The sequence below is a fragment of the Engraulis encrasicolus genome, chromosome 4 (assembly GCF_034702125.1).
Source record: "Engraulis encrasicolus isolate BLACKSEA-1 chromosome 4, IST_EnEncr_1.0, whole genome shotgun sequence".
Classification (NCBI taxonomy): Eukaryota; Metazoa; Chordata; class Actinopteri; order Clupeiformes; family Engraulidae; genus Engraulis; species Engraulis encrasicolus.
Window position 1 is genome coordinate 51,459,936 of NC_085860.1, and position 12,500 is coordinate 51,472,435.

The 12,500-nt window shown below is 46.0% G+C and overlaps 1 protein-coding gene across 1 annotated transcript in view; it reads right to left on the reverse strand.

The window, feature by feature from the left end:
* Window positions 1-12,500, reverse strand: part of swap70b (switching B cell complex subunit SWAP70b) — a 57,281-nt gene that overhangs the window by 15,983 nt on the left and 28,798 nt on the right. The window contains exons 7-8 of the mRNA XM_063197663.1: window positions 12,121-12,302; window positions 3,911-4,018 (exon numbers count right to left, since the gene is read on the reverse strand). Coding sequence (XP_063053733.1) covers window positions 3,911-4,018; window positions 12,121-12,302 — 290 coding nt within the window. The remainder of the gene's footprint in view (window positions 1-3,910; window positions 4,019-12,120; window positions 12,303-12,500) is intronic.

Sequence of the window (12,500 nt, forward strand, 5' to 3'; positions counted from 1 at the left end):
GTCTGCTACACATAGCCTGCCTGTGTCGGCGTTTAATTTTCAAGCTTGTCAAAAGCAACACAAATAAAAGCAGAGGGAGGGGTCGCTTTCGAAAGAAGGCATAGGCCTAGGTTTTTTTTTTTTGTTCTCCCGCGCCGTCAGCCGGCTTTAAATTAACGGCTGATGATCATCATTCAATGTAACGAGGATGGAGTTCACAGATTTCCTGTTGTGAAGGGTGCTTGCTGAATAATGTTCAGAAATTATATTAATTTTGGTGCTCTTGTGAATATAAAAGACGACAAGATTGTTATCTAGGCTATAAAACACCACGTCGCCTGCAGAACGGAGGTCTCAGCTGTCAATCAATAGCCTACCGTCAATCGCGCAAGGAAGAGAGAAGGAGAGGGAGAGACAGAAAGTAGTTTTCCAACTTACTCCCACAGCTTTCCAACGTGTCTGCTCTGGTTTTATTCATGTTCAGTCTTCCTTGCCCGTTTGACCGTGCCAGATTAAACGAAAGTGATATGACGACACGGTCACCACGGTCACCAAGTGCTCGTATCCAGCCATAGCCCAATTTGCGCGAAAGAGATTACTATATCGGCCAGGCACGCACGCAGCATTCACAATGAAGGATGGAAATTACTCCTTTGTTGTGGACAAGGCATTTGCGCATCTCAATTCGGAGGGAAAATGTTGCCTTCTGTATGCGCACAAGTCAAACACCAAAGTGGTCCAGCAGGTGGACCGCTTTAGAAAAAAGAAAACATCTTGTTGTAGGAGCCCTATACTTGGCGTAATGTAGATGACTGTCATGAAGTGTTAATTATATATTTATGTAGGCAAGATACAAGATACAAGATATTTTATTGTCATGTGTATATATATGAAACATACATATACAATGAAAAGCTTCCCTGCTCTGGTAGTCCCAAAAAAGGTAAAAAAGAACAAAAAAAACAAAAGAGCACATTTTAAAAATGTAGGCCTATTGATTAGGCTATGCCAGACTAGTCATTCATTTTCCCTCCTGTGACCATGCGAGCAGACGCGCAATGAGAACATGGCGTTTCCCCCCTTCACCTACAACTTTGTACATGCAGAGTAAAGTGCTGGGACTGATTGCTAGGTGACTTTTTTTATTGTATTTTTTTATTGTAATATCCTTTTTGAAAGGAAGTTTGTCGATGTCAGTGAAGTCAGCGCAACATGGATTGGTTCAAAGTGTTCAAAGTTGCGGGAAATCGCGGTGATTGGTTAAAGTTGCGCTCTCGTGCAGAATTCGCGGGAATTCATTGAAGTTGCGAAAAATGACGCGATCGCAACATCGCGATTTTCCTGGAGGGACTGATAGGCCTAAAGTGCACGGGGAAATCCTGGTTTGGGTTCATTGTGCAGCCCTCGGAGGACTTTTACGGCCCTCTGAGTAATTTGAAGTGGCCCCTCAAATGAAAAAGGTTCCCCACCCCTGATTTAGGGTGCTGATGAGTGGTGATGGCCTCGAAAAAAGACCAACTTACTAACTAGCCACTTTGACTCATTACTGAGGGTGTGTTTGCCTACTACGATTAACATTTACTATCCATTTTGGTTGGTGGTGAAAAAGGTTAAAGGGGCGTTCCACCGGCGGAGAGATGAATATGTATTGAAAGTGGGTCATATATGTAGTAGAATAGTAGCATACATTTCTAATTTGGTGCCTTCTTGACCGAGAAAAGGCAGAAAATGACTTTTTAGTGCTTGTGGATTTGTGACAACAATCCCCATAATGCATTGCAATGACCAAGTTCCTAAGGCCACACCCAGGCAGCTCTGCCAGTGACTTACTGGAGCCTCCATGCCAGTGATTTCAAAAGCACTGGCACACTGATCTGTGATAGGTCTGTTAGCGCATTAGGTCTAACCCCCTATGAGCGGGGTTGAAAGGGTGGGAAAAAGGCTTGTAGTCTCAACAGAAATCCACCTCTCTTACACTTCCTCCTACAATGATGCAAAATGACGATTTTTACATCATTGTAGGAGGAAGTGTTAAGAGGTGAATATGGATTTCTCCTGTCTCAGGGGGAATTGAGAGAGTGTTGCACGACCATTCAAAAGTATGACTGGGTGTCTAGCAATGGACAGCCTAATGCAAATGGATGGAGAGTCCCTTTAATTTAGGGTGTTGAGTGGTGATGGCCTGGTCCTCTGAGTAGCAGCCTAGAGAGCAGCCCAGGTGTGGAGAAGCAGAAGTGAAGGCAGCAGATCACACTGAACTCACTGTACTGTGGAAATAAAACTATTCCCCTGGGGACACATTTACATACAGGGAATATCAATAAGGGAAATGAAGACGATTGTGAGTGGGCGTGTGTGTGTGTGTGTGTGTGTGTGTGTGTGTGTGTGTGTGTGTGTGTGTGTGTGTGTGTGTGTGTGTGTGTGTGTGTGTGTGTGTGTGTGTGTGTGTGTGTGTGTGTGTGTGTGTGTGTGTGTGTGTGTGTGTTTGTGTGTCTGCCTTGCTGAACATGGCCTATAGTTTCCCTACGATCTTGAACTGTCAATCGTGTGTGTGTGTGTGTGCATTTGTGTGTGTGTGTGTGTGTGTGTGTGTGTGTGTGTGTGTGTGTGTGTGTGTGTGTGTGTGTGTGTGTGTGTGTGTGTGTGTGTGTGTGTCTGTGTGAGTCTGCCTTGCTGAACATGGCCTATAGTTTCCCTACGGTCTTATACTGTCAATTGTGTGTGTGCATGTGTGTGTGCGTGTGTGTGTGTGTGTGTGTGTGTGTGTGTGTGTGTGTGTGTGTGTGTGTGTGTGTGTGTGTGTGTGTGTGTGTGTGTGTGTGTGTGTGTGTGTGTGAGTAAGCCCATGTGTGCTATGGCACTGCTTCCAATAATAACAATGAAAAAGCAGAAGTGGATAGGAGGCAACTTCCTGAAAGCCTTTGCCTGAGGCGGGGCCAGAGAGGAGTGGAGAGGCCTGATGGACAGCCTGATTGGACAGGTGGAGATGACATCATCACCCACAGTCCCCGGGTAGCAGAGCCGTCTAATAAGAGAGTTGTGACAACCGGGGACCAGGAAGTCGGTTGGTGATGTGCTTCACGTAGATCAAAATATTTCTAAACGGCAACTTTCTGTTCGCTGGAGACTAACACAGAACCATCACATACCAAACAAAGATTAAAGTACAAACGAATTACATTAACCTTGACCACATTTTTGGTGTTCTACGGTCACCTCCTGGAAATAAGTAACTACTTCTATTGGAACTATGGTCAATGGTGATTTACATGTAAAACGCTCCGTGAGGCTCCATGAGAGCCGCCATTACTGTGGATGGAATAGATTGGACCATTGAGGTCTACGGGAGTGACGTAACTCTCTGATTAGACAGCTCTAGTCTGCGGAGAGCCAGAACAACAGCAGGAAGCTCCCCTCCCCTCCTCTCCCCTCCCCTCCCTCCCCTCCCCTCCCGCCCCGCCCCTCCCCTCCCCTCCCCTCTCCTCTCCCCTCCCCTCCCACCCTCCCCTCCCCTCCCCTCCCGTGAGGTTAAAGGTCAAATAGCACTGCAGCTCCAGCAGCTAGCACGGCGCTGTAAAGCCGTTAGTCTGCGATTCACCAGGAAGTGACACGGCAGGAGAAAGTGAAGACGGCCACGGGAGAGGAGGCAATGATAAGGTGTGTGTGTGTGTGTGTGTGTGTGTGTGTGTGTGTGTGTGTGTGTGTGTGTGTGTGTGTGTGTGTGTGTGTGTGTGTGTGTGTGTGTGTGTGTGTGTGTGTAGGGGCATGGCGGTTGTAGTACTGTAGTACTGTATGTACCATTTTCTCCTTCTCCAGGTCTATTCTGTATCGTCCCTCCAGCGCGCGCACGCGCGCGCGTGTGTGTGTGTGTGTGTGTGTGTGTGTGTGTGTGTGTGTGTGTGTGTGTGTGTGTGTGTGTGTGTGTGTGTACCATTTTCTCCTTCTCCAGGTCTATTCTGTATCGTCCCTCCAGTTCCATCTGCGTCTCCAGTCTCCTCCGCTCCTCCTCAGCTGCGTTCGCTGCGGCCTCCTCCAATTTCTGATAACACACACACACACACACACACACACACACACACACAAAGACACACGCACCACACACACACAAAGCCATCAACACTGTACCAATTGTGCACACACAAACACAAGCACATACACCACATGGTACACCACACACACTTACACGCTCACGCTCACTCTATCACACTCGCTCTCTCTCTCTCTCTCTCTCTCTCTCACACACACACACACACACACACACACACACACACACACACACACACACACACACACACACACACACACACACACACACACACACACACACACACACACACACACACACACACACAGGGTCAATACCATTGTACAGAGTGATTGGCAGAACAGGAAGTAATTATCTAAAAAAGTAAGAAGCTTTCAAACATTAACAAGCATTATGTGGGGCTTTGCTAGAAACGGAGAGGAAGAATATATTGTGATGTGAACTGAATTGTGAGTTGAGCCCTTGTGTGTAGCCTACCAAGCAGGGCTTGACACTGGCACCAGTCAACCGGCCAAATGCTGGTGAAACTTGGCTTTGGCTAGTAACACTTTCAGTGTCACTAGCCAATTCGGCTGGCAGTTTAGTCCTTGGTATGACATATGCATCATACGCATTCAAGACAAAGCTCAGTAACTCTTTTCTATTTGCTTGACATACTTCCATGTAGAAAGCTATACACTCATTTTGCTTTAGAATCTCATCTTCTTAGGTTAGATAAAAAAAAACGATGTAAAATCTGTGGCCAGTGCAATACCTGAATGGCTAGTGACTCGAGAAAAGCACTAGCCACAGTAGCCGGTGGGTACCAAGTAGTTCATGAGGGAGTTGTACTGATGAGACACAGTATGGGACAGGCAGACAGCCTGCAACAGAGGCAGGCAGTTCAGGAAGAATGGCTGCACTTCAAACCCTGTTCATATTCAGAAGTGGAGGATGAGATATAGGCTACGTATCAATGGCTGCACTTCAAATCCTGTTCATATTCAGAAGTGGAGGATGAGATATAGGCTACGTATCAATGGCTGCACTTCAAATCCTGTTCATATTCAGAAGTGGATGATGAGACATTATCACTGTGCTGCCAGACACACTGATGTCAGAGGCCAGACGGGCTGCTGCAGGGGCAGGCCATTCAGGAAGCATGGCTTCACCTACAACCAGGATTGTAGTGGGCGCGGTACGCGGGGGTACGCAGTCCACCCACTTCTCCTGAAGTGAGATTTTTAAAAAAAGTCTTCTTCTGGAATGATCACCATAGCAGTATTGCAGGTGATTGACCAAACAGATGAAAACAGCGAAGCAATGACAGTAGATTGAGGACAGTTGGAGGGTTTGACATGATAAATTGCCTAATTATTTGATGCCGTTAAAAATCGCGTACCCGCACTTTAAAAATCCCCACTACACCACTGCCTACAACATGTGGCAGTTTCTACTAGTGAATGGAATGTGTAGTGCAAGAAGAACGAGTGTGCAGCCTAATACCAATACTCTACAGCCCACTTTCTCAGTACCAATATTGACACAGTTACTGCACTTTGTCTTTGTAGGGCAGAAAGGACTGTCTGGTGTAAAAATGTGTAGTATGAGTAGTGTTTTGAAGTAGTGTGTATATTTATTGCAAACAAATTGCAAAGGACGGCACAAATTGTGTTTGTATTTAGTAGTTGATTAGAGTGCATTGCGATGGGACAAACAGACTGGAGCAAAGACAGACAATTCAGGAAGCGTGGCAAGTTTCTTCTGCATGAAGTCAGAATAAGTGAGTGCAGTTTTGAAGAAGTGAGAACATTTACTGACACGTAATATAACTATAAAAATCTCCATTGGAAACATAACTCTAATAATAATGACACAAATCAGTCAGCAAATATGTTTTGAATATAGACTGAAAGGCTATGCTTCATCCAACGTCATCCTGGATAAATTAAATGAATACAATGTTAAAGACCACATTGAATCTTCATAAGAGTAAGAGTATGCACATTCCACCTCTCTTAGCGCATTCAGGCCAACTGAGAACCGTGCTGGTGCCTGTTCCTGCACCTAATCGCGAACCGGTAACACTGGCAACACCGGCCGTCGGGTTCACGCCACAGATTTTAGCGTTCGCGAACCGGAAAGTTGGTTCGCAATGCGAACCGCAAAATACTAGGGTTTTTCTCCGCGAACAGTGACGACAGCGTGCCCGTCAGCAGCTGCATCCGGGTAACACAGTCACGTGCGGGAAAAGTTCAGAGCCCGGTATGAACACGGGCGGTTCACAGACAAGCACTTAAGTGCTGAACGTAACTGGTGCAGGCACCGACACCGGCTCCGTTCTGGTCGGCCTGAAAAATAACTCTAATAATGATGACACAAATCAGTCAGCAAATATGTTTTGAATATAGACTGAAAGGCTATGCTTCATCCAACGTCATCCTGGATAAATGAAATGAAATGCAATGTTAAAAACCACATTGAATCTTCATAAGAGTAAGAGAATGCACATCGCACATATCTGAGGCCAGGTGCAGGACAAAGGCGCATCTGATGAAGACCCTGTTGAGTCGAAACGTTGTTGTATGACATGAATACACTTTCAATGCGGAGCTACAGTGTGCAGACTTCTACTCTTTCCACTGAAAAGCACATTGAATAAACAAGACAAGACACAAACACACAAACACACAAACACCTGCTGTCATCAGACAGGTCTGGAGGGTTTCCCATGACCGGCTTTTCCTGCTGCTGGTATCAGCTATTGCGGAGGTGTGAACCCTGACAGGTGCCCTGGCTAACAGGCCACCTATTGACCAACACCTGATTTAGTATGCCACAATACCAGTGTGGATAGGCCTGGGTCCCCTACTATGCCACAATACCAGTGTGGATTAGCCTGGGCCGCGGGATTGGGTTGTAAGGTGGGTGTGTGGGTGTGTGTGTGTGTGAGAGAGAGAGAGAGAGAGAGAGAGAGAGAGAGAGAGAGAGAGAGAGAAAGAGAGAGCGAGAGAGAGAGAAATAGAGGGAAATAGAGGTAAATAGAGGGAACTGGATAGAAAAATAGAGAGAGAGTAGTGTGTATTGTCCTGGGCCTTGGGGGGGGGGGAGAGAGAGAGAGAGAGAGAGAGAGAGAGAGAGAGAGAGAGAGAGAGAGAGAGAGAGAGAGAACAAAAGTGAGCGAGAGAGCGAGAAAGAGATAGAGAGAGAGAGAAGGGGGGGGGGGACACAAGTCACACCTTAAGGGCTCTGCATACTTCACGTGCGCACTTTGTCGCGAGTGGCGCGAGAACCATTAATGACGTCATCACTTGCGACAGACTATTCATACTTCAAAAGCGCCTTGCTCGCATTGTCGGAAGTGCCCTCTGCTGTTCATGAGAGAAACGGCAGTATTTTTCGCAACTCGCAGCGTGAGTTCTACTGATGTATAAAATAGAGAGCCAAACAGGGCTGCTGTAGGGCTACTGAACGTCTGACTTGTGACTTACCACATTGAAACATATATTTTTTTGTTGTAGCCTACATTGCCAGATCATTCCAAGACCATGTGAGAGCATTGTTCTGGCGGCAGAATTTATAAATAGATCGCCGAACACAACGTGCTTCTGAACAAAGTAAACAATTGTTTCACTGAATAACATTTAAGAGAGAAGATAAAATAACTCTCTATGACATTTTATTATCCTCAAAATGATGCAGGATCCATTCTGTAGTAGCCTACAGTAGTTGTAGCCTCTCTTCGCAACTCCTGCTTTGTCTGCCTACCTGCATGGTCGCTGGTGGCGCACGACAAGTTAGAAAAATCCTCGTGTGCACGACGTTGCGACACGCGCCGAATTTTGAGCTTACGACGGGGGGCGTGTCGAAATTTTAGGTCACGTGACGGCGCGCGCCATCATCGTGAGTGAAGTATGAAGGAGACTAGCGCCACTCACGACAAGCATGAATCCCCCTTTAGACTCCTTTGTCCATTGAGATGTTTACCACAAGTCTCTACAATATGGGGCAGACAGACAAAGGAAGACTTGTGTCATCAGGATAAACTCTTGCAGAAACAATTGTGGCCTGCTATCACCCTGACACTGCAAAACACCCCGAGGACACACACACACACACACACGCACACACACACACACACACACACACACACACACACACACCCACGCACGCACACACACGCACGCACACACACACACTCTACATGCAAGCCAATCACTTCGCAGAGTCATCCCAGAGTGTTGTAAATCTGTAAGTTTGACACAACCAGACATCTCTCCTCTGTTGCTTCTCCTGGTCTCCTGGCCCCCACGACTTCTATTGTCTCCTGGACAACAATAGTCCTTTTCTCTCCCTCAGGAGCTCATAATGAGTACTGTACTGTGCCGTAATATCTATATGTCTAGACCAGAGTACTGTACTGTGCCGTAATATCTATATGTCTAGACCAGAGTACTGTACTGTGCCGTAATATCTATATGTCTAGACCAGAGTACTGTACTGTGCCGTAATATCTATATGTCTAGACCAGAGTACTGTACTGTGCCGTAATATCTATATGTCTAGACCAGAGTACTGTACTGTAGCGTAATATCTATATGTCTAGACCAGAGTACTGTACTACTGTACCGTAATACATACACTCTATGTCTAGGTCAATACTTGTTCCAGGTCATGTTAAGATTATCTACCTTAACTGACAGAGTATGTTTTCCGCATTGGTCTATCCCAACTCACAGAATGTCTTTTTGCACAATTACCTTTTTTACAATTTTTATCTTTACTATTTTTATTTTTATTTTCCCCTCCCTGACTATTCCTGTGTTATTTGTGTCTTGAAATGTCCATGTGGGTCTTTGTGTAATTGTGTATTTATGTAAGCTACTGGATACCTGAATTTCCCCCTGGGGATCAATAAAGTTACTCTACTACTGTACTACTACTACTAGGCCAGAGCTACTAGACCTACTGCACAGGAGCTGGGTCCTGCCTCCCTGCCTCACTCTCTCTTACCATAACTCAACAAGCATCAGGATTAGGAACGCACTCATGCCCAGAAGCAGACAGGCAGATTAAATAAATAGACAGGCAGACAGACAGCCAGACAGCCAGACAGACAGCCAGCCAGCCAGACAGACAGACAGACAAATTAAATAAATAGACAGACAGACAGACAGATAAATTAAATAAATAGACAGACAGACAGACAGACACACAGACAGATTCAACTGACAGACAGATACACTAAATAGCCCGTGGAGGTGATAATTCAGAAGTGCCTCTTGCCCTGTCACAAGGGGATGAACCACTGGAATGGTTTTTGAACATTATTTAAAGATTGAACAATGTAGTAGTAGTGTTCCCTTAACAATGTTGTGTGTTTGTTACTATTCTGTCTCAATTTCAGGCACATTTGTTCTCAGCTATGGGCACAGTGGCCTTGGAGGATTTTAGAAGCTTTTAAAAAAGGAAAAAAATAATCTGCCCAAAGGTTTCAAAATGTGCACAATGCTTGCTTTCAGAATCAGACGGAGTAAAGTATATGGTTTATAAAGTCTATGGGGTGTAAGTGGAGGCTTTTAGACAATGCTAAGCCTTTGGCCTTTCGAAAGAGGAAAGTGCAACTAACCACAGCTTGACTTTGCGCTGCTAATCAGGATTAGAGTAGCTGAGGAAAATCACAAGTCAAGAGGGGTCAAGTGAGAAATAAAAACTCCCCCTCCCCCGACGGAGCACGCGGCAGGCACCCCAAGAGAGAACAATAAACACCCCCCCCTCACACATACGCATGCATGCACACACACACACACATACACACACACACACACACACACACACTACAGATACTACCCCCACCCACCCTCTTGGCCCCACTGGGAGCTAACAGAGAGTGAAACCCCGAACTGTTACTCTATAAATACACTAATGAATAGAGAGTGGAGAGAGTGGGGAAACAATAAGACTTCATGGGGAAGAGGGAGAGCGAGAAGAGGGGTGGGGGCGTGGGGGGGTGTTAACAGAGTTTCTGTTGCCAAGTAGTGTCTCTCGTCTCGTCCCACCACCACCATGCTCGTGTCGCGTCCTGTTGTGTGTGCTGTGCTGTGTCTTGTGTTGTGTTAGCTTTCTCATTGTCATTCATTGGACTGAGTGACAGCATGTCAATGAGCCACATTCATACTGGCGTGACGTTTGCGTGGTGGCAGCTGTATCAGGACTCTGCTCTGCTCTGCTCTGCTGTTTACAGCGTTGCCAGATTGGGCTGTTTCCCGCCCAATTGGGCTGCATAGGATGGCCGTGTGCGGGTAAAAATGGCATTTAGCAGAAAAGCCCACCCAATATTTGCCATAGAAATCAATAGAATGGGGCGGGATTTTGTGCTTCTAGGCGGGTTTTGAGCATTTTTTGGTCTGGAAATCATCAGCCTCATCTGGCAACCGTGGTGCTGTAGGGCTGAAGTGTCCTGCTCTAGTAGTGCTGACTAATGCTGGGTGTGAATGGGTCATTGAGAGTTAACACTAACAGTCAGGGAGGCTGATGGGAGGGAGGGGGTGGGGTGTAAAGGGGTCAGTTATCCCGGGCCCAGGAAGAAGGAGGGGCCAAGAATTGGCTCCTCATAACATTGGCCGTTATCCAAAGTCTAGTGTGCATCCTTCAAAGTGTACCGTAATGACGCCCAGTGATTGGATACTCTTTAGTGAACTCTGAGGAGTATCCAATCACTGAGCGTGACTAATTAGGCTGACAAACTTCCAAGGCTCATACACTTGACATTGAGAAATAGTGATTCTATGATTCGGTGGGGCTAGGGCAGGGGTGGGGAACCTTTTTCATTCGAAGGGCCACTTCAAATTTCTCCAAGGGCAGTAGAAGTCTTCAAAGGGCCATACCATGAACACAAACCCTGCACTTTAGGCCTATATTGAAGGCAGACATCTTTAAAACAGACCCCACCTTCTCTAGGTCGCTTGAATACAACTTAATTATATTGCAAATGTAAGATTCCTGTACAAAATATGTCATGTTTCATATGACGCTGCATAACATTAAAATTATCTCGGGGGCCGAGATCACCCCTGGGCTAGGGGGTGCAGGGGGTAGCTTTCAGATGACTTTGTCCTTTGTCCCAGCTAAAGCTGTTAGCGGCCCTGTTAGCTAGCAGTAGGAAACACTATCTGGCTGCTGTGGCAATGACTTTCACCCCTATTTGAACTTTGCAATGTGAGGCAAGAACGAACTGCATGTGTAAATGTAACGGGAGTCGACATCTCATCTCTACTGCTGTTAAACAGGGAAGAAGAGCGTCCTGTCTCCTTTGTGCAGACAAAAGTCACTTCTGTCATCACATCAGCATTTCTGCTTTGTGTGTACAAACAAGCTAAATTTAGCAGTGCTGAGTAACGTTATACATTTGTCAGAGTAATGATGTCATATATTATACAGTACGTATCGAGTACATAGGGTGACTTACACAGGGTTTCCAGATGAGGCTGATGATTTCCAACCCAAAAAATGCTCAAAACCCACCTAAAAGCACGAAATCCCGCCCAATTCCATTGATTTCTATTGCAAAAATTGGGCCAGAAGACAGCAGACAGAATCATTAAAGGGACACTGTGCAGGAAATGGTCAAAAAAGGTATTGCAACTATGCTGCTCATTGAAACTGGGCTGCCTATTGCCAAATTTGATCTTTTCATGATAGTTTACTAAGTAATAAACTAATATGTTCTAGTATGGCCCAAGTAGAGTCATTTTTACAGCTAAAAATGCCTATTTCTGGAAATTCAAAATGGCGGACCATGGAGAAGATCCCCCTTTTCATGTATGAAAAGTGCAATTTTTCCAGTCATAATGAATACTTAGAATTTGATGGTGGTGGTAAATATTAATGAAAAAGGTAACAATAGTGAATGGGTAGCATGAATTCTGGAAATAAACAACTTAACATCTCACACAGTGTCCCCTTTAAAGACTCACTCCCTCCAGTTAACTCTCTGCTCAGATATAAGCACTGCACATACAACCTATGACTCAGAGGAGCGGACTGGATTTCTACTAAAAAAAAGCAAGATTTAAAAAATAGCTCCTTCCCCTTTGACTTATGTATGTTGAACATACCTGTCTCATGGTCTCCAGTTCTCTCTGTTTGTCCTCGTTGGCCACCTGTAGTTCCGTCATGCGTAGCTGCAGTTCCTCTTGCTCCGCCTGCTGCCTCTGACGAGCCTCCCGCCGCTTCAGACGCGCCTCGCGATGAGGAGCCGGCCGACCCAACTTGAGGAGCAGGATAGACGTCTGGATGGCTGAGGAGGACAGGAGCGGAGGACAGGAGAGGAGAGGAGAGGAGAGGAGAGGAGAGGAGAGGAGAGGAGAGGATGGAGAGGAGAAGAAGAGTGGAGAGGAGAGGAGAGGAGAGGAGGAGATGGGAGTATAGGAGAGGAGAGGAGGACAGGAGAGGAGAGGAGAGGAGAGGAGAAGAGAGGAGAGGAAATAGGAGAGGA